Raw genomic sequence first — 27,665 nt, forward strand, 5'->3', positions numbered from 1 at the left:
TTAGGGTCCAATTAATATGAGGTAGGTTGCGGTCACTAAGAAAGATAAGAGGGTATGGGAAGGAGGCTGCCCACGTTAGTAGTGAAGTTAACTTGTTCGCATGTGTGAATCAGGGCCTCTGTAACATTGTAAGAAGCGAAGTGTGGTATTAAAGACAGTTTGCAGACGATTGTTTCCAGAAGAGCAAATTCATGTGTAACTTGAATATTTTTTATAAAAGATATACGCCACCTCCTCTGTGGGTTTCGCGATCACACAGTAAATGTGATATTCTCTTACTGTGATAATGGAGTCAGGGAGGGATGCGTTTAGCCATGTTTCACAGACAAATATAATGTCTAATGTAGTAGTATTTAATAAGAGGAGGAGTTTGGACATTTTGTTTATGATGCTTCTTGTGTTTATTAGCTTGCATTTAAGGTCAGTTGGTATTGAGGAGGTAAGGGGCATACAATCGAACTGGGCGGACCTCTTATCGTTTGCGGAGGTCACATATAACAATGCTGTCCACAGTAGTACAGGACTAACCCCATTTAAGATAGTGAGCGCCATCGATTTTGTCCCCATGCCAGAATACCCAAGGGAGCCTCCTTCCTCAGTTACCTTAACCGAATGGATGGTAATGTTGAGAGAAACCTGGGAGAACGTCAAGAAGGCATTAGACAAGGCAGCACAGTCTTATAAGAAACAAGCAGATAAGCACCAAGCCCCCCAGAGGCCGTTCCAAGTAGGGGAAAAGGTCTACCTCTCCACCAAGTATTTAAGACTCAGACTCCCGACCAGAAAACTGGGGCCGAAATTCATAGGACCATTTCCAATAGTAAAAATAATCAACCCGGTCACACTACAATTGCAGTTACCCCGGTTACTAGGGAGAATACACCCCGTTTTTCACACTGGCTTCCTGAAGCCTGTGGTAGGGTCAACTTTAAGGCCGGTGCCACGTGATCCCCCAGGGCCCTTCATTGTTGGAGGCCAGACCCACTATGAAGTACAGCGAGTTCTCGATATGAGGTGGCACAGAGGGCGCCTCCAGTACTTAATTAAGTGGAAGGGTTACCCCTTGTCAGAAGCTTCCTGGGTGAAGAGAACAAACATCCAAGCTGACCGCCTCATAGCTAAATTCCATGCAGATCACCCGGAGAAGCCGGGAGGGGGAGGGGTACACCCTCAGACGGGTGAGGTACTAAACTTGTTGTTTATTTCGTGCAGGCCTCACGGAGAGAGTGAAGGGACAGGGGCCGGATGTCAGCATCTCACTGCTGGCATAGAGAGGAGAGAGATAAGCCCTGAACTTTTGCCTGCTAAATCCCTTTGAAGCTGGGTCACCGTGGAAATGAAGGGAGGGCGGGACATTCATGTGAAATGATGAGACAAGAAGTCAGTGGAGTGACTTGGAAGATAGCCAATGAGAAGCAGATAATTGGGGATCGGAAAGGGAGGGATTGGGGGGCAAAAGATCAGTCTTGTCCGCATCGAGTCATGATCCGGTTGCTGTGCTCAAATAAAGAGAAGATTTCCTTAAAGATTGACAGTTTGGAAATGCATTTATTTTGAGATAGCATCGAAGTCTGACAATAATCCTGCAGGAGGCGCTTCCCTTGATGGAGGTCCTTAATGCGCCTGGCTGCCATCTGAATCCGAATGGGGTCCTTGTACATAAGTCGCAGGTGTTGCCAAAAACCCTGGTAGTCTGTTAGCAATGGGCTGTTTTGGAGCAAAAGGGGCATGGCCCAGCAGGCGGCAGAGCCAGAAAGGAGGCTTATCACAAACGCCAACCTAGCCCGGTCATCTGGAAAATCCTCCGGTCTCATGGTCATAAATAACTGGCACTGTCCCATGAAGGTCGGGAACATCTCAGGCTGCCCAGAAAACTTATCCGGCATGGTCACTGGGCATTTCCGATGGGGAGGGGGAGGAGGAGGAGGAGCTGCAGGAGCACTCCTCAAAGCAAGTTGGGCTGTTAATTGTGCTACTTGCTGTTGCAGAAGTTGATTATCAGCTTGCAGCTGCTGTATCTGCTGCTGCTGCACCTGCTGTTGCTGCTGTTGGTCCATTTTGGTTTGAAGATGGTTAAATTCAGGGTGACGGACAAGATGTTCTGTCCCCGTCGCACGCACCCACACAGACAGCCAGGAGTTAATGAATCAAACAGTCAGGAATTCCTTTAAGATAACAGCTTTGGCAGCGTCCCATGAACTGCCTGCCAAGATTTTACTCACTAAGGGAGGTTTTTTCTCCTCAGTCCGATATACCAAATCAATTCCACAAAGCAAAGAATTGTCAAAGTCCAGTCCAAAGAAATCCAAAAAGAGCTTCTAACAGGGTTCTAGAAACACGATATGACTTCCGAGCTTTTCAATTTGTCCGTCACAAGTCCTGAGTAGCCGACACACACCCTTTTATCCCTTGTGGGGTGTGGTCCAGTGACTCAGCTCAATCTCTGGCCCGCCCACACCTCTTTCTCTGCTGCACGGGTTTATCATTCCGACACTGTCTGGGATCCAGCCAAAACTCATCCCCTTCGCTCTCTATCTGCGGCTGCTCCAAAGTGCCTTGCTCCTGGCATATCTCTTGGCCTTCGGAGGAAACCTGAGGCATTGCCAGAGAAAATAAGAATAAGAATAATTTATTTCTATACCGCCCTTCTCCCGAAGGACTCAGGGCAGTGTACAGCCTATTAAAAGCACAAGACAAACATCAATTAAAATAATTTAAAATTATTAAATAATTCGGCTCAATTTAAAACCCCAGAAATTTAAAACACCCAATTTAAAATTATTATGTTGATAGCCCGGCCTGGCAGAACAACAGGGTCTTGAGTGCAAAGCGAAATGCCCGGAGGTCGGAGATCTTTCCCACTTCCGGGGGCAGTTCATTCCACAGGGCTGGGGCTCCCACAGAGAAGGCCCTCCCCCTGGGTGTCTCCAGCCGGCATAACGTGGCCGATGGCACCCTGAGGAGACCCTCTCTGTGGGAGCGAACTGGCCGGTGGGAGGCTATTGGTGACAGAAGTCGGTCTCGAAGGTACCCAGGTCTTATGCCATGGAGCGCTTTAAAGGTGGTGACAAACACCTTGAATCGCACCCGGAAGACCACTGGGAGCCAGTGCAGCTCACGCAGAGGGGTGTCACGTGGGCATGAGTTGCGCCCATAACCACCCACGCGGCCGCATTCTGGACCAGTTGGAACCTCCGAGTGCTCTTCAAGAGGAGTCCCATGTAGAGAGCATTACAATAGTCCAGCTGGGAGGTGACAAGGGCGTGAGTGACCATGCGCAAGGCATCCTGGTCCAGAAAGGGCTGCAACTGGCGAATCAAGTGAATCTGATAAAAGGCCCCCTGGCCATGGCCGTCATATGCTCTTCAAAAGACAGCCATGCATCCAGGAGGACACCCAGATTGCGAGCCCTCTTTGTGGGGGGCAAAAATTCACCCCCAATAGTCAGCGATGGCACCTGCTGACTATATCAGGATGCAGGAAGCCACAGCCACTCGGTCTTGGAAGGGTTGAGTCTGAGCCTGTTCCTCCCCATCCAGACCTGCACTGCCTCCAGGCAGAGAGACATCACATCAAGGGCATCGTTGGGGTGGTCTGGGGTGGAGATGTACAACTGAGTATCATCAGCATACAGATGACACTTCACCCCAAAACCATGGATGATCTCACCCAGTGGCTTCACATAAATGTTGAACAGAAGGGGCGAGAGGACTGACCCTTGCGGCACTCCCCATGCAAGGCGCCTCGAGGTCGGCCTCTGCCCCGCTGCCAACACAAACTGCGAGTGGTCAGAGAGGAAGGAGGAGAACCACCGCAGAATGGTGCCCCCTATTTCTAACTCCCTCAACCGCTGCAGCATTATATCATGGTTGATGGTATCAAAAGCCGCTGAGAGATCTAATAGGACTAGGACAGAGGAGCAGCCCCTGTCCTGAGTCCTCCAGAGATCATCCACCAATGCAACCAATGCCATTTCTGTGCTGTACCCCTGCCTGAAGCCCGACTGGTACGGGCCCAGATAGATAGCTTCATCCAGGTGCCGGGGAAGCTGTCGTGCCACCACACTCTCAACAACCTTCGCCACAAAACGAAGGTTAGAGACTGGACGGTAGTTGGCTAATTCAGCCGGGTCCAGGGAGGGCTTCTTGAGGAGGGGCCTCACTACCGCCTCTTTCAAGGTGGCAGGAAAGGCACCCTCACTCAGAGACGCACTTATAATTCCCTGGAGCCAGCCTCGTGAAACCTCCCGGGAGGCCAGTACCAACCAGGAGGGACACGGGTCCAATAAACACGTGGCAGCACTAATCTTACCCAGTACTCTGTTCACATCCTCGGGAGCCACAGGATCAAACTCCTCCCAGATAACATTCTCAAGACCTACCCTCGTCTCCTCCCCTGGACTCATCCAATCGGAGTCCAAGCCATCCCGAATCTGAGCAACTTTATCATGCAGGAATTGCACAAAATCCTCAGCATGACCCTGCAAGGGATCTTCCCGCACTCCCCCCTGAAGAAGGGAGTGGGTCACCCTGAACAGGTCAGCTGGGTGGTTCTCTGCAGATGCAATAAGAGCGGAAAAATGGTTAGATTTTGCCGCTTTTATCGCCACTAAGTAGGTCTTGATATAAGACCTCACCTGTGTCTGGTTGGAATCAGATTGACTAGTCCTCCAAATGCTCTCTAGGCGTCTTTTCCAACGCTTCATCTCTCTCAGCCCCTCAGAGAACCAAGGAGTCAATTGAGATTGGCATCGGGACAGAGGCTGCAATGGCATGACGCGGTCCAAAGCTCCGGCGGCCACACTCTCCCAGGCGGCCACCAGCTCTTCAGTCGAGTCGTGTGCCAGAGTCTCAGGAAACGGCCCAAGCTCCATCAGGAACCGTTCAGGGTCCATCAGGCGCCTGGGATGGAACCATCCGGTCGGTTCCGTCTCTCTGCAGTGGGGGAAAGCAGTAGGAAAGTCCAAGTGGAGGAGCATGGAAACCTGGTGGGCACATTTCAACGAGGGGGACCCCCCCCTCTTGGCCCAACCAGGTCTCCGTAATACCTGCCAGGTCCGCACCCCCCTCCAAAATAAGATCACAAATGAGGGGGGCTTTATTAACAACCAACCTGGCATTACATAACATCAGCCGCGGACCCATGACCTGAGGCTCTGTGCAACCCCGGACACGAGTTGCGCATTGGGGGCCGGAGTGCACAATCGCTCGTAAACTGCGTGCGCGCATCCCCGGAACATGAGGAGGGTCCTGGAGAGGGAGGAGGGTCCTGGAGAGGGAGGAGGGTCCTGGAGAGGGAGGCCTTGCCAAATCCTCTCCTTCACCTTCTCAGTCCTCTCCCTCTGTTAGGACAGGCTTGGGGGTCAGAGTCACAACACTAGTAGGGGAGGCTTTTGCAAGTGGGCCTGGCCATGGGGACCACTGGGAAGGCTGCGGGGAAGGCCCCTGCATGGCAGGGCTGTGGGCCATGGGGAAGGGAGTAGGGGAGGCAGAATGGGATGGTGGGGGAGGCAGGGAAAGCTAGTTAGGCCGCAACTCGCAAGCTTACCTGGCAGGCAGATCAGGGCCACTCAGTTGTTGCACAGCGCTTCAGGCAAGCAAGCTGCAGAGCAGAAACTGTGCAAGCGAGGACCCACACAGAAGTGAGGAGTGACTGGGTGGGGTGGGAAGTGCGAGCAATGACCAGGCAACCAGTTTGGGGGCGTGGCCAGCCAGTGGTCACTACCAGTTGGGCGACCCAGGCCAAATGTCCGCTACCAGTTCACCTGAACTGGTCCTAACCATTTGGATTTCACCCCTGAAGTATACCTTTTTGCTTAGGAATCACATTTCTAAAATTAATATATTGTTTTTCTTTGAGGGCTACAGATGTTCATGTTCAGCATTTTGTCACCTCCCCACCCCCCACTGTGGGCAGAGGTTAAGAAAGTTAAAATAGTCAAAATGGATGCTATTTCATCCTTTAGCCATTTACAGTGTTAACAACTGTTGAAAATGAGCAGCTTTGTCACAACATTTTGACAATCTGGAGATGTTCTAGGGTGGTATTTAGACTGAAGTTGGAGGACACACAAGCAAGTAGGAAATTAATTTTTTGAATACATTAAAATTAATCCTGAAACTAAGTATAACTTAATAGTCATAGAAAGTTTATTAGAGTATGCTTATTCACATCATACAATGAAGTTGCATAATCTATGCAAATTATCTGAATATCAGAGATATTCAGAAGATGTTAAATTGGGTCAACGTAGAGTTGTTGTCAGGGTTCCAAGTAACAGCCCATATGAAATCAAAACTCCAAGGCAGGTTTCCTCAAAGTATAGATTTATCAGGCATGTCATATTGGCATAGGGTTGCCAGGACTGCTTCCAAAAAATAGTGGACAAGCGGGGAGGAGGGGGGGTTAAGTAGTAAAAAAATTAAAAAAAAATTACAATTAAATTATATATTTTCTTACAAACATTTTAACACGTATTAAAATAATCACTTCAAAGCTTTACTTAAAATTCAAAACATCAAATATATTATAATAATATGTAAAATATTAAATTACATTTTACTTTGCTGTCGTGTGTATTTTTATTTGACTGCGCAGCTTTGATCAATTCTTTGTGTTTAAGGAATAATTCTTTAATTTCAGTACAACATTGAGAAATATTTAAAAATATACAAAGTTCACTTCAAACTGATGGTACAAGCAGTCGGTTACGTTCGTCAGTCCACAAATTTCCCATGATGCTGAAAATTCGTTCAACATTTGCATTTGATATCGGAATTGATGCACAATACTGGAACAGTTTCAGTAAACTCGGAGCTGGCTCTTTCTTGAAAAAGTACATCCACTTATCAAGGGATGAATCGCCCTGCAAATGAACATAAACTATTTCTAAGGCAGAAATTTCATTGAAGAAAGTGTTGGGTGGAAGTTCTTCTCGCCATGGTGATAATAACCAGATGTTCGTCATTTCTCCTAAAGTTGGAGGATTTTTGCAATCAATTAGATTGAAACAACTTAGCATCTCATATACTGAATCGGTGAAATTATACCACTTTTCTAGGTACGCAATGGCTCTTTGATACACGTTGATGGCTTCTTTCTTGAACTTTTCCACGGCATTCTCAGGCAAATGTTTTTTACGTAAGGCAAATAAAACTTTCATTCCAAAAAACTGCTCATCGTATTTTTTTTGCAAAGAATCACGCAGCTTACACATGATAATGTGAAGATCACATGCAAGAATTTTCTTGCTTTCCAGCTTCAGTAGGGTGTCTTGCATTATTGACATGAAGAAGTGTGTGAAATATAAATACAATTCTGAAATTGTTGGTTCATCGTCCTTTGCGAGTTCATTTTCCTGATCCGAAATAAGGTTCCAGATAACCTTATGGCACTCATCAGATCCAAGAAAAATAAAATACGATTTTAGAGGTATCCAGTTTAAAAGAAGGCTTTCGACTGCTTTAAACAAACTTAACCAACGTGTTGGAACATGGCGCAAAACTTCATGGAATTCTGACTTGTAAAACTCAAAAAATGATTTCAAATCTTCTCGTTTCTTCGCAGAATTTGAAAATTCGGCAAAAACCTTCAGCACTACATTTTCTATATCAAAAGATAACTGCTTTAATGCATATTTTGCGCTGTTGTGTAAAATGTAATCATTGCAATGAGCAGCTACAATATTGTCATTTTCCAGCAATAATTTTTGGTAAACGGATTTGTTCACTCCATAATTGAGCGATGCATTATCTGCTGAGTAAGCGGAAACATTATTTATTTCCATTTCGTTATCACTAAGAACTCAACACAGCTGATTTTTTATTGATGTAGAATCTTCGAAAGAATCCTCATAAAAGTCTAAAATTTTCACACACAGTCCTTCTTCACAAGTAAAATATTGTGCAACAACGGGATACATTTTGTGATTTCCCTTGTTTGATGCATCAGTGGAGAGAGAAAATGGAATTCCAGTTTTAAGATCATTGAGAACCAACTCAATAGAAAAAGGATACAAAACCTCATTGACAATAGCTGATGATTTGATTCTTCCACAAGACATCTTTTTTACAATTTCTGAATCATCAAAAATTTGCTTCAGTAACTTAATACTGCAATCTTGAGCCAGGAAAGAAATATGGTGTTTGATCCCATGGTAAGTTTCAGCCATTTCAGCTACAGTCACTTTCTCACTGAAAGAGTCTTTAACAATGAAAAATGAATTGATTCGCTTGTTGCTGGAAGCTATTTTCTCCTTATCTAAATGATTTTTTGTGCTTGCATGCTGTGTGACAGCTTTTATACCATTATATTCAATTGTGAACGATTTCTGATACAATTTACAGTAGGCCGTCGTATTTGTTCTGTCGGTTTCATTGTTGGTAATCCATGCAAAAGTAGCTTCCTAGTCTTTGGTGTATTTGCACACTCCTCTCTTTCATTTTAAAGAATTCAAAATCTCGCCGCTGTCACTCTCATCACTCGACGCCATTTTAGGTCAGTCAACACAAGCTACAATACATTTTAAAAATGTGAACTGTACATAAGTTTATAATATATTTTTATTTTAATCTCATCATTAATTTTTTCGGAGAATCGAATTCGGAGTTCAATGGATATTCGAGCTTTGTCTCATTCTAACTTATGAAAAAAAAGACAAAACACGATTCTCCTATCCTTATTCTCTTAGACTGTACAACTTTAGATTACGTACCATTTCATCATAAAGCTTTTGAATAAAAAAATTGTCCATTATTTTGTGAAAAAAAATAGTGAACATAATGTGAAAAAAGCAGACTGTCCGCTCAAATAGTGGACACCTGGCAACCCTATATCGGCACAGCTGGTGAAAACCAGAATCTGAAGTCCCCCCAGGTTTTCCCCACCCAGTTCAAAATCCAAAATTCCTCCCTCCATCACATACAACTATCACATGCCCCAATCAGGTCTCTCTCTCCATCCTGGAAGCCTCCCATCCATACCCCTCCAAGTGCTGGTGAGAGTGTCCATGGTTCCCAGAAAAAGAATGTTATTTTGGCTACATATTCCTCCAGCTATCTCTACTTCCCCTTCCATTTCCCACAGCTCCATCCAGCCTTGTTGTGGCAACCCTAAAGATGCTCAAAGATGGCTTCAGGGTTGACAGTTGTTTTTCCAAGAGGCATATTTTGATGATAGCTAAGAACAGCAAGAAGCTACAAGTTGATTATGTAAGACAAATTCACAAGTCCTCTGAATTTTTATTGAACCTCATTTTCTTGTACAACATTTATTGTCAACAGCAACATTCTCTCTTGTTTGGCTTTGAACAAATCAAAATGTGTCAGATGTTGCAATTGGATAATTCTTATTTTAAACAAAGCAAGCCAAATCAAATCTTCTCCTGTGGAATTTCCAAGTAAATAATAGAATTGGAAAGAATCAGTTAGTAGCTGAATCAAACTTCCTGCTCAGGCAGGAATAGCAATTAAAACATCTGTAACAAATAATTCTTCCGATCACTGGTTGAAGAGATCCAGTAAAGAGAAAATCTCACTTTTCTAAATAATGGACTGTACTACCAAATTATTCTACTATTAAGATTATTGCTCTACCATTTGGTTGTCTGCATTCAAGTAACTTAAGACCATTATTTTATGTCTTGCATTCTGGACTGATGGGAAGCAGAACTTGACCTTATTTTAAAGAAAATGTAATCTTATTATTTATTTATTTGGCTAAATTGATATTTGGGGGTTTTTTTGTTAACGTTTTTCCTTCAAGAGGCCTTTAGTATCAGAAGTTGCCTTTAAGACCTCTGCAATACTCTTTTGTTTCCCTTCTGGAATTTAACTGTCTCTTGAGAAGGTAAGAATTCTGCTTTTGCTTATAATAGGTATTTTATTCCCGGTGCAGTACAGTAACCATAGATGTAACAAAGTAAGGTTTCTAGAAAGATTTTGCACATCTAGTTGTATATATTTAAACTGCTTTCTTCTGGCCTTTCATAATGGATTACTTTCAACTTGTATTTTTAGTTGCAACTGGTCACTGTTTACAAAAGAATATGCCTGATGATAAGCTTCTTGTTTCTGCCTTCCCATATCCAAACTTCAAACTCAGAGTCCTAGTTAGAAATATGGCAAGTGAATAAATAAACAAAACTTAATATAGTAATTGTCAGATGTAAATGCCTTATTCTCTAATGTGTAAATAGTATATGAACGGGGTATCAGGGGTTAACTTATTCTCCACTTCTTAATGTATTCATAATTCACCACTCCCACATATAGCTCCACCCATTGTATATATAAGGAGCTACATGCACCCTTTTCCTTGCTTCTATCTGTGAATATTCAGTGAATATAGAATGCCTATTGTAAATAAAAGAAAATATATTTAAACCTTTAACTCTTACTAATCTTATTGAGTCTGATCCTGAAAATATTGCAACAAGCTGGTAGCAGAGGATGGTTAATTGACTCAATAAAAACTTTAAAATGTCTAAGAAAGATAGGCCCAACACCAGGGCCTACAGCGAAGAAATGGAAACAGAACAAGAAATAATCAACGAATCCACAAACGCAATTTCGAGAGAATCCGAAGAATACACCACTGAAGACGAAGAAATAATAGATGAAAATGATGACCAGGAGGAAATCGAGATAGAGAATAACAAACTCAGGTCAGAGATATTAAAATTATTAAAGAGCCAGAAGAATGATGAAAGCCTCATCGCGAACCTCCAAGATATGCTGAAGAACAGCGGAGCAGCGAGAGAGAAAAACATCACTAATGAAAAGTCTAAAGACCCAAAAATAGTGAGTGATATGACTGCAGAGAAAATCATTGCGAAGAAGAAAAACGGTGATCCCGCGCGAAATTTTGAATGGCAGCCATCTTGGTTTCAACAGGCCTCCAAGATGAGCGAAGCAAAGCCAATCAAAAGGCTCAATTCAAAATTTCTGGCGCGAAAAACATTACCAGACAACGAAAATGAAAAAGAAGATTCAAACACCTCAGAAGAATCAGAATCAGAAAGTGAAGGTGATTCAACAAACTACCAAATAAAATCAGCAATGAAAACGCTTTTTGCCGCATTTGGGCCAAAACTAAAAATTACTAAAAAGCTAACGAAGAAGCGAGCGAGCAAGCCAATGCCTCAAGACCTGCCCGCTCCCATCCTGACTACGAGAGCGCTGACGCCCGAACCCAGAGAGCTTTGCCGATACCGCCCTACGCCACAGACCGAAGCAAGCACCAACGCCCTCAAAAGAAGAGGAAGAACAGCCGCCATCGTCAGGACTCCCAAAATCGAACCAGAGACCGATTCGTCCGAGGAGGAGCAGAACGAGCGAGCCGCAATGGGGAGAACCTTCCACGACGACTCCAAAGAAGAAATGGACAACGCGCATGCGCAAGACTACGCAGACGGCCCGGGAAGACATGAACTGACGAGAAGACCGCGCAGACTCGTTGCGAGCATCCCCACGCCGTTTTGCAATTTTCTGCATTTACGAGACCACGGACTACCTCAGGTTGTAAGTAATGGACCCAATAATGTCGGAAATTTACCCAGTGACTTCCCGAAGCTAAGGGTTGATGGCATTAACTTGCAAGAATGGTATCAACAGCTCCAGGTTGTCTTTATGAAGGAAAGCTTACTATTTTTTATCACTAGTCCCCCAAAAAGACCTTGGACTCTAAAAATAGATTGTTTACACCATAGAGCATTTTTCTTAATAATATCTAGTGTGTCTCCTGCAATGTATCACAGCATTAAGCCAAATCTGACTGTTTCAGAAATTATTCAATGCATGTTTAATTTGTTTCACAGTGATAGTGTAGCTACCACCACAAGGATGTCTAAAGATTTCTTTTCATCTAGGATAAAACCAGGGGTTTCCATAAGTGAGCATTTAATATCTTTAAACAAAATAAGAGCTGAGCTGCATTTGAGGGGGGAGGTGATTTCAGACCAAACAATGAAAAGTGTTATTATCAACTCACTTGATCCATCATGGGACAATTTTATGTCACATTTAGACACAATCAATCTAGGATACTTATCCATAGAAAGTCTATCCAATAAATTGATAGCAGAAGACAATTCAAGAAGAAATCGTTCTAACAATCACACAGAACACAAACCATATAGGAAAGTAGCTTTCCAAGAAAAATATAATGAAACATTTAAATGTCACAATTGTGGATCCAGGGAACACAATAGAAGAGATTGCCCCAAGATTTCAAAGGAAAGACATAGGTCAGAATATAGAAACAAATACAATTATAGACAGTCTTCCATAGATAGACATAGATATAGAAGCCCACCAAATTACAAAGAGAATAGAGGGGGCAGAGATAATTCAAAGGATAGAAAATCTGGCTCACTGAATGGGTTAAATAAACAAGACAACACTAACATACAGCAAAATGAGAACAATAATTGGCTTATTGATTCTGGAGCAACTAATCACACCACTAATAACAAAAATATATTGTCTTCATTTACAGAAGATAAATTTGTAATAAAGGTAGCTAACCAAGAAAAGGTTCAAGTATTAGGTAGAGGGAATGTAACCCTGCCTGGTCTAGGAAAAATAGAGGGGGTATTGCTAATACCTGAAATACCTCATAACATACTAAGTGCCATAAAACTAAGTAGAGATTCTGACATTAACATTGTTTTTTCAAAAGGAAAAGCGACTTTAGAGAAGAATAAAATAAATATAGGCACTGTGATGATTAAAGGAGGCCTACCTTATCTGATAACAAAAGAAAAATGGCTGCATAACATTGATTCAAATATGGGAGATTGTATTGAAGTAGATGATGAAAATATTAGCAACAGTGATAATGATGAATGTAAAATATCTCATGATCACATAGATGCACACAATGAAAAAAAACCAAAAATAGGTAAGCCAATTCATGATGAGTGTGCTCACATATTACATAGGAAGTTAGGACATGCCAGTTTTCCTGTAGTACAAAAAATGACTGAACACGCAGAAGGTGTTAAAATAAAAAATTGTGAAAACTATTTGGAATGCTCAGTATGTAAATCTACAAAACTAAAAACTAGTCCCAGGCCAAGAAAATCTACTAGATCAACTAACAAAATTTTTGATTTAGTACACATGGACTTAGTTGGTCCATTAACTCCATCAGTCACTTATAGAAAACGTTACTTCTTGACAATAGTAGACGATTATAGCCGCTATGGATTTGTTTATACATTAAAACACAAAGATGAAACCTTTCAAAAATTTAAAGAATTTTACAAACGCATAGAAACACAACACAATATCAAAATAAAACAAATCATGACAGATAGGGGATGTGAATTCATGTCTAAAGAATTCTCCCAATGGTTAAAAGACAAAGGAATGTTACATTACACATCTAGTCCATTTTCTGCGTTCCAGAACGGGATTGCAGAGAGGAAGAATTCAACATTACAAACCATGATTAGATGCACATTGGAAGATGCTGGCTTAAGCAAACAATTCTGGTCAGAAGCCTTACATTATTCAAATTACACACAAAATAGAACCTGGTCCAGCATTGTAAATAAGACACCATATGAAGTGATGTATAATAGGAAACCAAAATTAGCACACATGCACATATTCGGAGTCACTGCAGACGTACACATACCTAAGCAATTAAGAAGAAAGGGAGAAAAAGTATCCAGAAGACTCAGATTTATGGGATATGAGACTGGCACTAAAGGGTACAGATTCATTGATAATAATAACAAATTTATAGTCTCCAGAACAGCTGTGTTCCATGAACAGGCCAACTGGTCTAAATTACATCTTAATGAAATATTTCCAAATAAATACAAAGATACAAAATCTCATGAGAAAGGGACCATAGAAAAGCAAAATATCAACAAATATAAAAACAAAACCAAAACTTGGACAAATAGCCAACACAAAATAAAGACAGACACACTAACAAAAAAGGAAGCAAGATATTTGCATGATAACGATAGTAAACCTGAAAAAACTATTAGAAACACCAGAAATCAAATGCCAAATAAATACAAGGATTATATAATGCACATGGATGGTGAGCCAACAACACCTAATACATATGAGGAAGTGTTAAAACTCCCTCGTGAAGAAAAAGAAAAATGGGAATTAGCGATGAAAAAGGAGATGGAAAGTTTACAAGGATTAAATGTATTTACACCTGCAATTGCACCTAAAGATAAAACAATTATTGGTACCAGGTGGATATATAAAATTAAGAACTTAGAGGGAGGCAATACTCTATACAAAGCCAGACTAGTTGCACAAGGTTATGCACAGAAATATCCGGAGGACTATACTGACACGTATTCCCCCACAGTAAGAACAGAGAGTGTCAAAACAGCTCTAGTGGTAGCATCAGCACTCAATCTTGATGTATTTCAATATGACATACAGACTGCGTATCTACACGCAAAACTAGATAAGGAAATATACGTAAGAGCACCTCACAGTCAATACACAAACAAAAATGAGATTTGGTTGTTAAACAAGAGTTTATACGGGTTAAAACAATCTGGTAAATGATAGTATGATTGTTTAGTAAAAGTACTTAAAACCATGGACTTCAACGCTACCACTGCTGATAACTGTTTCTTTGTCAAAAAGGGTGATGATTACATTGAATTTGTATTGATTTATGTGGATGACATTTTATACATAGGAAAACATAAAGAGAGAAGAGAAACTTTTGTAACTAAGCTAAATGAACATTTCTCGTTAAAATCCCTAGGCAAAGTAAACAAATATCTTGGTGTTCAAATTAATAAGACTAGAAGGGGATTCAAACTTACTCAGAGAGATAAGATCATAGAACTTTTAAATAAATGCAATTTAAACAATGCCAAACCTTGTGATACTCCTATGCAAACTGATTTTCTAAGAAATACTGATGAATCTTCCCCCGAATTCAAGGATAACACATTTTATAGATCAATCATAGGTTCACTTCTTTATATATCTAATTGGACAAGACCAGATATCGCCTTACCACTCAATTTATTATCCAGACATGTCAGCAAACCAACAATGTATCACTGGGAAGCTGTTAAAAGAATTTTAAGATATCTGAAAAGTACACTAGACTTTTGTTTAATGTTAGAACCTAATAACAATAAAGAACCAAAGCTTACATGTTACGCAGATGCGGACTGGGCTGGAGACACCTCATGTAGAAAAAGTACATCTGGTTATATATTCCTCTTAAATGACTGTCCAGTTTACTGGTACACTGGTAAACAGGAACTAGTGGCCACTTCAACGACAGAAGCGGAATATGTTTGTTTATCCAAAGCTGCAAATAACCTTGTATGGTTTAATGATTTAATTTCAGATGTTTGGAAAAAACCTGCTTTGCCTTTTGTTATGCATGAAGACAATAAAGCAGCCATTGAAATATCTAGATCTGATGCTATTGGACAAAGGTCCAGACACATAGATATAAAATTTAAACATGTGAGACAATTATCTCAGGATGGATTTATCAAAGCAGTGCATTGTGATACTTCAGAACAATTAGCTGACATATTGACAAAGCCTTTACCTTCTAAGCAACATAAATATTTAACTTCTAAGTTGTATGTTTTGTATTGTCCTGAATCTGAATGTAATTGGTGTTGCATAACAAATCGGCATTTAGAGGGGGATTTGTCAGATGTAAATGCCTTATTCTCTAATGTGTAAATAGTATATGAACGGGGTATCAGGGGTTAACTTATTCTCCACTTCTTAATGTATTCATAATTCACCACTCCCACATATAGCTCCACCCATTGTATATATAAGGAGCTACATGCACCCTTTTCCTTGCTTCTATCTGTGAATATTCAGTGAATATAGAATGCCTATTGTAAATAAAAGAAAATATATTTAAACCTTTAACTCTTACTAATCTTATTGAGTCTGATCCTGAAAATATTGCAACAGTAATAATAAAAACAGTCTTAAATAAGGCCATCACCCTCAAGTCTGACTGACAATAAACTACAAACAGTAAAAACAAAGCTCATTCAAAAAATGTGTATGAATAATATCTGGAAGCAGCTATTTTCCTAGAAAATGGCTGGATGAATTTAGTGTGTCTTCAGAGTATGATCTGAAATGAAATAGGACTAATTATATCTTCCTACTTGGAATCAAGTAAAAGAAATGTTCAAAGGAATTTCTGCAAGGATAAAGGATGAACATTATATATCTAAAGCTTTTAGGAATACATTTTAAAATTATAATTGGAATCAGAATTTCCTTTGTTAAGCAAGGTGGTTGTTAAGTGAATCACACCCAACTTTATGGCCTTCTTTGCCTAGTTGTTAAACAAATCACTGTGGTTGTTATGCAAATCAGATTAAGCAAATTCAGTTCCCCCATTAACTTTGCTTGTTGGAAACCACTGAGAAAATTGTAAGTGGTGATGACATGACCCTAGGATGTTTCAGCCATTGTAAATACATGCAAGATTGCCAAGCAGCCAAATTTTGATGACATAACCATGGATATGCTACAGTGGTTGTCAGTCACATTTTTCTGTGCCTCTGTAATGTCAAACAGTTGCTAAATGAATGGTTGTAAGTTGAAGACTACCTGTAAAAAAACTCACAAGTTTAGAAAACTCATAGAGAAGAGTGGGAAAACTCCAATGGCTTCAACACATGACACCTTGTGTACATGTCTGACTTCTATATTCCAATGTCCACTACATTTGGTTTAGCCCACAATGATGTAAGTGATGTAAAAAGAAAGAAAGAAACAAAGAAACAAACAAACAAACAAACAAACATTTAACTTTGCTTATATCTTGCAATATTTTGTACATCTTTCTCATGTGCAGCACTATCTAATCTTTATATGTTTAATAAGAAAAAGTTGTGCAAAAATGAATAATTGCAGTGGGCATATTTGGATTATTCATAATTTCTATCAATGTTGCAGTACTGGCTCATTTACTCTGTCCTGTTTGGGAGAGAGTAGAATAAGTTACATTTACATTGTCTAGTAGGCATATAAAATGTAGGTAGAGCCCCATTGACATCATTAGTATTTGGTCTTAAACTTCAGTTCAAAACTCCCTCTCAAAGCCCAGGTATTGAATAGAATTCTGTTGGGTAATGCTATTTGAAATAATAAGTCTCCTGTCACTCTTTAAAAATTAAGTTAAAACTGCCTCCAGGCTTGGCTGTGTCAGATGTTTTAAATATTTACAGACAAACACAAAAAGCTTGCAGGAAGAGTCTATATGACTGTTATTACACATTACAGTACACATTACATTTTGGGACACTTTTTAACTTTTCTATAAAAATGCAAGGGACTGCTTCAGCCTTTCAAATAAAGAAAATCAGTTTCCAATTCCTAAATGGAGAAAACCAGTCTAGGATGAAGAAGGTCTTTTCGATTTATATCCCAATTTAAATATTTCTTACTGTTGATACATTCTCTAAAAGTAGGTTTTTCCCCAACTATGAAACCTTGACTGTGAATCAACGACTTGATTTCTATGGCAAGCAATGATTTAAAGGCCAGTGGCCTTTTTATTTGGGACTTATCATTTGGGATACCTGACTTGTCCCTTTGCAATTCAACATTTCAATGGCTATTTCTTTAATAATATGTACAGCATGCCTGGGATAATCAGTTATTTAAATATTGAAAAGAAGATAAATGATGAATTGTGCATTACAAATCCACTGAGTGGTAAAATAGAATTCCTTCTGCAAAGGCTTGATTGTGAACATCTAAATTTAAACAGAAGTCTAAAGCTCAATTTAATTGTTCTTGTTTTTCCCCACATTTGTAAAAAGATGTTAATTTAATAACACTTTTATCATCCTTTCCAATCATGCCAGCTTCCATAGAGGCTTATATAAGATCAATGGCTAAAACAAACAAACAAACATCCTAAAACTCTCCTGCATGAGCTGCACTGGCTCCCAGTGGTCTTCCGAGTGCGCTTCAAGGTTTTGGTTATCACCTTTAAAGCGCTCCATGGCTTAGGACCTGGTTATCTACGGGACCACCTGCTACCACCAGCCTCCCACCGGCCAGTATGCTCCCATAGAGAGGGGCTCCTCCGGGTGCCATCGGCCAAACAATGTCGACTGGCAGCCCCTAGGGGGAGAGCCTTCTCTGTGGGGGCACCTACGATCTGGAACAAGCTCCCCCCGGAGATACGGAGGATCCCGGATCTGCGCACCTTCCGTCGCATGCTTAAGACTTTTTTATTTCATCAAGCTGGCCTGGCCTAAATCTTCTCCCCTTTTTAAATATAAATTTTAATTTGTTTTTAAATTATGGAGTATTTTAAATTTGTTCAACCAAATTATTTAATTCGTTTTTATTCTATTTTAAATTTTTGTATTTATGTATTTTATCCTGTGGTTGTTCACTGCCCTGAGTCCTTCGGGAGTAGGGTGGTATAGAAATTTAATAAAATAAATAAATATAATAAATAATAAATAAAACCATCTCTTGCTCTTATACATTATAAGGAGTGACATAAAAGTAAAGGTTGTATAATATATTGATAGAAACAGACTCAGAAACAGAGTTAGTTAAGGATTGTATGATAAAATGGGCACAAAACTTTGAACAACCAATAATGATGGAAACATGGGAAAAGATATAGGTAAGAAATGTAAAATTTACACAAGCGCAAAACTTGAGAGAACTTTTACAAAATGTTTTATAGATGGCATTTGGATCCCAAAAAGTTAGCTTGTATGTATCCGAATTTACAATCTAAATGTTGGAGATCTGATTGTGATGACGCTACTTATTTTCATGTATGGTGGATTTGTAAAAAGGTTAAAGTATTCTGGATAAAAATTTGGTGGATTATTCAAAATATTCTTTAAAAGAGGATAAAGTTTACTCCACAGTTATTTTTGTTGGGTATAATCATGGATTGTACAGTTATAGAGACTAATTTGATCCTGAATTTAAGAATTTCAGCAAGATTGTTGGTGGCGCAGTATTGGAAGAAGGAAGATTTGCCTACTATTCAAGAATGGATATTAAAAGTAGCAAATTTAGCAGAGATGGCAAAGATCTAAGCGTATTTGAAGGACTATTCAAATGAGAAATATATGATAGAATGGAGAAGATGGATAGATTATATTCAAAGTAAATATCGGACTAAAAAATTTCAAATAGCTTACAAATAAATAGAGAGATGTTATTATGTATTCAAATTTAGTTTGGTAAATGGGGAGTTAAAGTATTAGAGGGATGTAAGAGGTTATAATTAATTAGACTATGTTAGATTATGATTGTTGAATGTTATACCCTGTATTTTGCTCTGGAAAGTAGGGAGGGGGTGGGTGGGAGGGGGAGGGTTGGGGAGGGTGGAGGGAAGGGGGGGATATATATGTAAACTTTTTAAAACTTTTCAATAAAAAAAATAAAAAAATAAAAGGAGTTAAAGCCATCCTGGAGGTGTGGTGAAGAAAAGAGGGGCACCCTGCAGGTTGTGAAGAGTCGCAATCTCTCCTGCTTGACCCAGAGGTTTTTTTTTCACTCTCCTTCATAACAAGGAGAAGAGGCAGCCAAAAATGGCTGCTGTGAAGCTGGGACAGCTGAGGCAACAAAGAAAGTGGAACTGGGTGAGAAGATTCCTTTTTTACTCAAACTTAACTTTAAAAAGAAAAAAGGGGGGAAATCCAAAAGAGACTCTTAATTATTTATTAAAGTGGTGAATAATTACATAGAGAAAAACTGCTGACCCGAAAGAAAAGAACTAAGAGAGGAAAAGTTAAAAATTTCAAAGTACAGAAAACTGGATGGCTAAATTGGGTAGGTGTTATTTTGGAAAGGCATTCACAATGCTGGATCTATCTACTTTAATAATTGACTTTGCTTTTATAAATCAAATTTAAATTGGATTTAATAGCTATTAAAACTGAGACAATGCTGAAACCTAAGCTGAGAGTGCCATCTACTGATGAAAGAAAATATACTCTAAAATATATGGTGAGTGGAAACTAATCAAGGAGAGAAGCAATTTAGAACTAAGGAGAAATTTCCTGACAGTTAGAACAATTAATCAGTGGAACCACTTACCTCCAGAAGTTGTGAATGCTCCAACACTGGAAATTTTTAAGAAGATGTTGGATAACCATTTGTCTGAAGTGGTGTAGGGTTTCCTACCTGGGCAGGGGGTTGGGCTAGAAGACCTCCAAGGTCCCTTCCAACTCTGTTATTCTATTCTATTCTATACCATATTCTACAATCCTGGGAAAATTTTTGATTAGAAAAATAGACAACATTTATTTGGAGTATTGTGGTGATATTTACTGTTCTATATTTATCTACCTTATGACTATGGGAGGTCCAATGGTGAGAACAAGGAAGATACTTAAATAGGACTTCTGGTTTGGCGTCGCGGCAAGACATTCGGGGAAATAGCAGGCTCTGATGAGCGCTGCGAAAACCCTGACTGCCGAACTACCACTGATGGATCTTCAGACCGGAACCATCCTACAGGGACAGGGGAAAAGGAGGGGTGCCTCAGATGACCAAGAGGAACAGGCAAGTTCCTCGGAGGTCAGAGGGAATCCTCTGTGAGTCGGTGGCGGGGGCGGCAGCCCAGCTGCCACGAAGCTGGGACAACCAGGCTAAGAGATGTGCAGGAGGAAAGTGGATTGAAACGGAGCATTTTGAAGCCGGGTGAGTGACAACCAACCCAGGCTTGCAACAATGCTTAGAGCAATATTATTAACTATAAGACCCCCAAGCCTTAAAACAGCGGCTGAACAACAAAGGGGCTATGGAAAGTTTAAAATGTAACTTTAAAGAGACAAGGACCCGACAAACAACTAACTCTAGAACAGAACTAATGGAATTAAATATCGAGACATGGTAAAAAGACTGGATATTTTAAAACTGGAACTGGATGTTTTTTTAAAAGAAGAAGAAGATTTGATACTTTTAAAATCAAAGGAAGAAGAGTATTTATTTATTTATTTATTCATTCATTCATTCATTCATTCATTCATTCATTCATTCATTCATTTATTTATTTATTTATTTATTTATTTATTTATTTATTTATTTATTGAATTTATATCCCGCCCTTCTCCCCGAAGGGACTCAGGGCAGTGAACAGCCGAAAATTAAAATAACATACAATATAAAAGTTAAAATAATTAAAAATAAATTAAATTAATTGGCCTCCCAATTTAAAACCTGAAGCTATACAATTAAACTGGACTGTTATATAATTGTAGCAAAATGGATACTTGCATGACTAATGGAAAATGTGGATTGTAGAGGGACACCTTCTGGTCTAAAAAGGAACATTGTAACTCATCTTTGTTATGGGAAATTTTGAACTTTACAGATAACAGTCGTGGGATTTTGTGGAGGAGGTTTTTTTTTTCTCATCTGCAGGCAGTTTGACTTTGGTGAAAAGAAAAGGAAACTACAATGGAACTCCTATAATTGGAATAATAACAATTTGAAAAACTGGCACAGGAACAAAAGAAGGATTTAGCGCAGGCTCAAGAGAAGGGAACTTGATGCATTTTATCCGGATTAAAAATAAGAAAAAGACTTAATATGACATATGGAGGACAAAATTTGAAGAATTTGAAGATGGAAGGAAATATATGCTAGCAGGTGAGAAAGTGAAGAAATGAGGTAGACACGACTGGAAAAAGAAAAAAGAAGATTAAAACAATGTGACTAAAAATGAAATAATGTATAGGTGGTAGTAATAATAAAAAGTAAGTTCTTATAAAATAATTATATGGGACTTCCGGTGGTGATGTCATCGTGCCAGGAACAAAGGGGACTGAGTTCCGTTCCCTGAGTTCCAAAATTTTCGATCTGGAAGCCAATTTCTGGCACTATTGACCACGAAGAGATAAATAGATTAAAGGGGAAATCCCGAGGACTGAGGAGGTGACAGCAATCGCTGTACAGAAAGAATGAGAAGGAAGAATAAGAATGGAGAAAGAGAAGATGGAAAGAGAGAGAGCAAGGGAAAAAACACAAATTATTGCAAAAAACACAAGAAGACTCAGGACAATAAGAAAATAGAGAATTGGAATGGAGAAGGAACTAAAACTGATATCAATTAATATAAATGGCTTAAATAACCCATCTAAAAGAACTTTTATATTTAAAAACTTACAGAAATTGAAGACAGATATCATAACATTACAAGAAGTCCACATTAAAAAACAACATCAAAAATTATTAGAAAATAAACCATTGGGAACACTCTATACTGCATTAACAGAACAAAAAAAGAAAGGCATTGCAATATACATCAAAAATCACATACAAGCAGAACAAATATTTGCAGATGAGGAGGGTAGGACCCTGATGATTGAGATTAAAACAGGAACAAAAACCATACTGCTAGTGTCACTCTATGTGCCGAATAGAAGTCAAACTGATTATTTTAAAAAAAATACATAATATAATTAAAGAATTGGACTATGAAAATATATGTCTCATTGGAGACTATAATGCAATTATAGATATAGAGAAGGATTATCAAAGTAGTAAAAAAAAATAAATCCAGGAAAAAAACACTACCAGACACATTTTAGGATATCATACAAGAACTCCAACGCTTGGAGGGAAATCAACCAAAATAAAAAACAATTTACATTTTATTCAAATCTGCATCAATCATGGTCCAGAATCGACATGGCCTGGATGACAGCAGAGCTCAGATTAGATATCAAACAAATAGAAATTGCAACAAATACATGGGCAGATCATAGTCCGATTGTAATAACATGGAAGGGTCATCAAGCACGGAGAAGCTGGATGATGGACAAAGCTATTATAAAGGATAAACAATACATGGAAATGATTCAAAGAGAATTAAAAATATTTTTCCAAATTAATGTAAAAGAACATACTAATCTTCAAAATCTATGGGATACAACCAAAGCTTATATAAGAGGCCTAACAATTGCCTACATAGCAAAAATAAATAAATAAATAAAATAAAGACAAACAACAAACAAAAGAGAATTTATTGACACACCTGTAACAATCTGAATTAGACTTACAGGAAGAGCCACACAACAAAGAAATTAAAGAGAGAATTAACCTTATAAGACATACAATAAATCTAATTACAACAATGGAGATAGCAAGGAAAATTAAAATGGCTAAACAAAATCAATTTGTTTTTTTTTTTTATTTTATATTTTAAATTACTAACATTACAAACAACATGTACAATATTTCACCCTGTGCTATACATAAGAAAGGAAGATTTGGTTCTTCGGATATATCCTCATGATCGCCAAAATCCACGTTCTCGGGGTACAGGTACCGAAGCATCCAATTTTCCCAGCGCATAGTCCACAAATAGTTTCCAAATTTTCCAGAAAATGTCTTCTTTATAGTCACCATTTCTAATTTTAATATCACATGTCATTTTATCATTTAAAGCTAATTTCCACATTTCACAATACCATTCTTCTATTCTAAAATTCACATCTAATTTCCAATATCTGGCTATTATAATTCTACCCATTATAATCATAATTGATTAGAATTATGAACAAAATCAATTTGAACATGCAAATAAAACTGGCCAGTGGCTGGCCCACAAACTGAAAAAAGAAAAAGAGAAGAAAATGATACAGCAATTAAAATATGAAGATGGACAAATATACCATAATAATGAGGATAAAAAATGAATTGCAAGGGACTTCTTTCAAAACCTATATGCAAAAGAAGAAATTCGAGAGGAAGACACTATAGAATATTTAAATAAAATAAATATTCAGGAATTAAAAGAAAACCATACCGAATCATTGAATAGACCAATTTCCATGTTAGAACTAACAGAAGCAAGGAAGAAACAAAAAAACAACAAAACACCGGGACCAGATGGCATACCATCCGAATTTTATAAGACATTCCAGCAATCACTAAATGCCATTCTAATACAGGTATTTAACAACGCATTTCTAGAAGCTGAAATTCCACAATCACGGAATGAGACAATAATCACGTTAATACCAAAACAAGATTCGGATCCTGCTGAAATTAAGAATTATAGACCGATATCTCTTCTTAATGTAGACTACAAACTGTTTACATCTATTATAACACAGAGATTGAAAAATTTAATTAATCACTATATACATCCGACTATATTCATTCCCAGACAACAAATCAAAAATAATACAAGGACAATTATTGATACCCTTGAATACTATGAACAACGACCAGATAAGCAAGTAGCATTAATTTTCCTGGGTGCACAAAAAACGTTTGATAATCTTAATTGGACATTCTTAATAACACAATTGGAAATTATGAAATTTGGAGGAAGATTCTTAAATATGATCAAAAGGATATATCACACCCAAATAGCAAAAATATTGATTAATGGAGAGACAACGGAACAATTTGATATAAAGAAAGGAGTGAGGCAAGGATGCCCCCTATCCCCCATATTGTTCATATTAACATTGGAAATATTATTGGAAGAAACTAGGGAAGATAAAGAAATAACGGGATTAAGGATAAAGAACAGGAATACAAACTGCAAGCATTTGCAGATGATATAGTACTCATCCTAGAACAACCATTACAATCAGGATCCAAATTATTGACAAAAATAGAACAATATGGGGAAGTAGTGGGCCTGAAAATCAATAAACAAAAAACAAAAATGTTAACGAAGAACCTCACCAAAAACTAAAGGAAAGAATTGGAAAATATACTAGGAATACAAATAGTAAAGAAAGTGAAATACCTAGGGATCTCGCTTACCAATAGAATATCAACACTCAAAGAAGATAATTATAATAAATTGGCCAAACAAATAGAAAAAGATTTAAAATTTTGGACTAAATTACAGCTATCATTTAGCTGTAAAATAGCCTCCATTAAAATGAATATTCTGCCAAGGATGCTGTATTTATTCCAGGTGATACCAATACATCCAGGAAAAACTTATTTCAAAGATTTTGATAAGATGATATTAAAGTATATCTGGCAGGGGAAAAAGGCAAGAATCAAACTAAAACACCTACAGGACAAACGAGAAAGAGGAGGAATGGGGCTTCCAGACTGGCAAATCTTGTTAAGTATAAATGCCCACCATTCACCATCCCAGGTATGATAAGGGTTAACCCTACATCCACCTAGATCCTCCCCTGACCCCTCCTTACCTTAGCTCCGCCTCCCAGGTACTTAAGACATGGTCCAGGAGTCCAGGGGCCACTTCCAGCCAAATACCTGTAAAAGAAACATTGATCAATAAAGAGCATTGGTTCACTGCATCCTGTGTTTGGAGTTATTGGGTAAGATCCTAGAAATCAGTCACAGGTTGGTAGCAGAGAATGGTTTACCCACAACTCACAGAGATGGCAGAATCAAGAACCCAGACAGAGGCAGAGAAAAGAATGGCCACCAGAGCCTACATCAAGCAGATGAAAGAATTGCAGGCTCTCGAAGGTGCCACAGCAAGGACCACCACAACAGAAGGTGATGGAGACTACAACCCGAGTCCACAACCCAGGGACGAAGGGCCAAGAGAAGAAATCTACTACTGCGAAAGGGCAGAGCCACCAAGCAATGAAGAATTCCGATCCACCATCCTGGAGATGATGGAAGTGACCGCCAGCAAAGAGGAACTCATAGTGAAACTCCAAAGCCTACTCGAAAGCAATGGAGCAGCGATGAGCATCCAGCAACAGAGAAAAGAAATCCCCAGCCCGGCAAGAGGAAGGTATCCCCAAGCTGAAGCTCCGGACGTAGAGGATTTCATTTCCGTGCCATGCTCTTGGCGGCCATCTTGGAATGGCCAACAGCCAATGGGAAGCCGAGATTCAAATCGAATGGCAGGAAACAGCGAGAACCCCAACTTCGCTGGGGAAGACCCACAAAACAACACTCAAGACCCGGCCGCCTGCAGGACTGAATACCCACAGGATTCGCACTTGCCACCCGCCGCACCAACTTCCCTAGGCCACGGGATGAGGAGAAGAAACAACGACTCACCAGCCATGCGGCCTCCACCAGGCTTCCTGACCCATCCAGAGGTCCTCCAGCATCGCCCAGGATCCACCGCTGCCGCCGCCGCCGCTGCCATGCCGCTGAATCCGGGAGATCCTCAACTTACAACCGCCGCCGTTGCCACTGTCTCCAGGGATCCTCGACCTGTGACCGCCTCGCCTCCTCGCCTTCTTCCAATCTTCGCCCAAGGTGCAGGGGCCCAGCCATGGCATCCGACATCCAGGGAGGGCTATGGGCCCATCAGGAGCGAGCCCAGCCCCCCACCGGCAGGCCTAGGCCTAGGCCTGAGAGCAGCAACAAGGAGCTCCTCACCAGACGACCTCCAGCGCGAAATGAGCCTCGCGCATGCTTAGTCGCCATCTACAGGAAGAGAAAGGAACATAGAGATAAGTACAAGGAACATAGAGATAAGTCAGTTCAGACTGGCAACAAGCATTCCCCCAGCATATTGCGAGTTCACCCACATAAAGAACCATGGACAGCACCAGACTGTAAGTAACATAACTTTTACTGCTGACAATCACAAATTGAAATTAGATGGGTCCAATCTTTTGGAGTGGAACCACCAACTACAAATTGCTTTTCTGAAAGAAAATATGTGGTACTTATTTGATGACCCACCCAAGAAGCCATGGACTTTTGAGATTGACTGTTTGCACCACAGGGCTTACTATCTGTTAATGTCTAGCTTGTCACCCAGCATTTACCCCAGTCTTGGCCGCCACTTAACCGTGGCAGAGATACTACAAAAAATACTTAATTTATTTTACAGTAAGAGTGCAGCCACTACAACCAAAATATCCAGGGCATTTTACTCAGCCAGGCATAAGGCAGGAACACCCATGGGGGAGCATATACTCAAGCTAAACACCACCAGGGCAGAACTCATACAAAGGGGGGAAACCATTTCTGATGATAGCATGAAAAGCATCATCATAAACTCCCTAGACCACAGTTGGGAGAACTTTATCATGCAGCTGGATAGTCTCAACATAGAGCACCTCTCTTTAGAGACATTATCCAACAGGCTGATAGCGGAGGACAGCCTGAGAAGAGAACGTTCATCAAGCCACAGGGAGAGCAGACCAATAAAAAGGGTAGACTTCCAGACCAGGGACCAAGATAAACCAGAATGTTTTAACTGTGGGTCTAGGAATCACTATAGGAAAGATTGCCCCAGAAACCAGAAGGACAGGGACCACAGCTACCGTAGGGAAAGGCAAGGCCGCAAACCAGGTTACTCAGACAGGTGCTCCCCAGAAAGCAGGTTCAGGTGCAGGGACTCACCCAACCCCAGGGACAGGAGAGGATATAGGGATCGCTCCAGGGATAGCCAGACTGGGTCACTATACGAACTTAGAGACCACCAACACCCAAACACCCAGGCAAAAGGGAGGAACACATGGCTCATTAACTCAGGAGCCACCAACCACACCACCAACAATAAGAACATACTGGAGGCATTCACACCTAAGGAATACCACATCAATGTAGCCAACCAGAACAAGGTATTGGTGAAAGGAGAAGGGAGAGCACACATAGATGGAATAGGGAAGATAGAGGGGGTACTATTCATTCCAGAAATACCCCACAATATATTAGCAACACTCAAACTAAGTAAAGACTTGGGCATTGAGACAACCTTCAGGGAAG

General features: G+C 39.8%; 1 protein-coding gene across 1 annotated transcript in view; it reads right to left on the minus strand.

Moving 5' to 3' along the window:
• Window positions 1–26,372, minus strand: part of LOC148112482 (uncharacterized) — a 147,808-nt gene extending 121,436 nt beyond the window's left edge. Inside the window, exons 1-2 of the mRNA XM_087875864.1 lie at window positions 25,998–26,372; window positions 25,166–25,232 (exon numbers count right to left, since the gene is read on the minus strand). Coding sequence (XP_087731990.1) covers window positions 25,166–25,232; window positions 25,998–26,088 — 158 coding nt within the window. The 5' untranslated portion in view covers window positions 26,089–26,372. The remainder of the gene's footprint in view (window positions 1–25,165; window positions 25,233–25,997) is intronic.
• Between the last annotated feature and the right edge of the window lie 1,293 nt (window positions 26,373–27,665).

This window comes from Pantherophis guttatus, chromosome 9 (genome assembly GCF_059756535.1).
Source record: "Pantherophis guttatus breed Tessera chromosome 9, ASM5975653v1, whole genome shotgun sequence".
In the NCBI taxonomy this organism is placed as follows: domain Eukaryota; kingdom Metazoa; phylum Chordata; class Lepidosauria; order Squamata; family Colubridae; genus Pantherophis; species Pantherophis guttatus.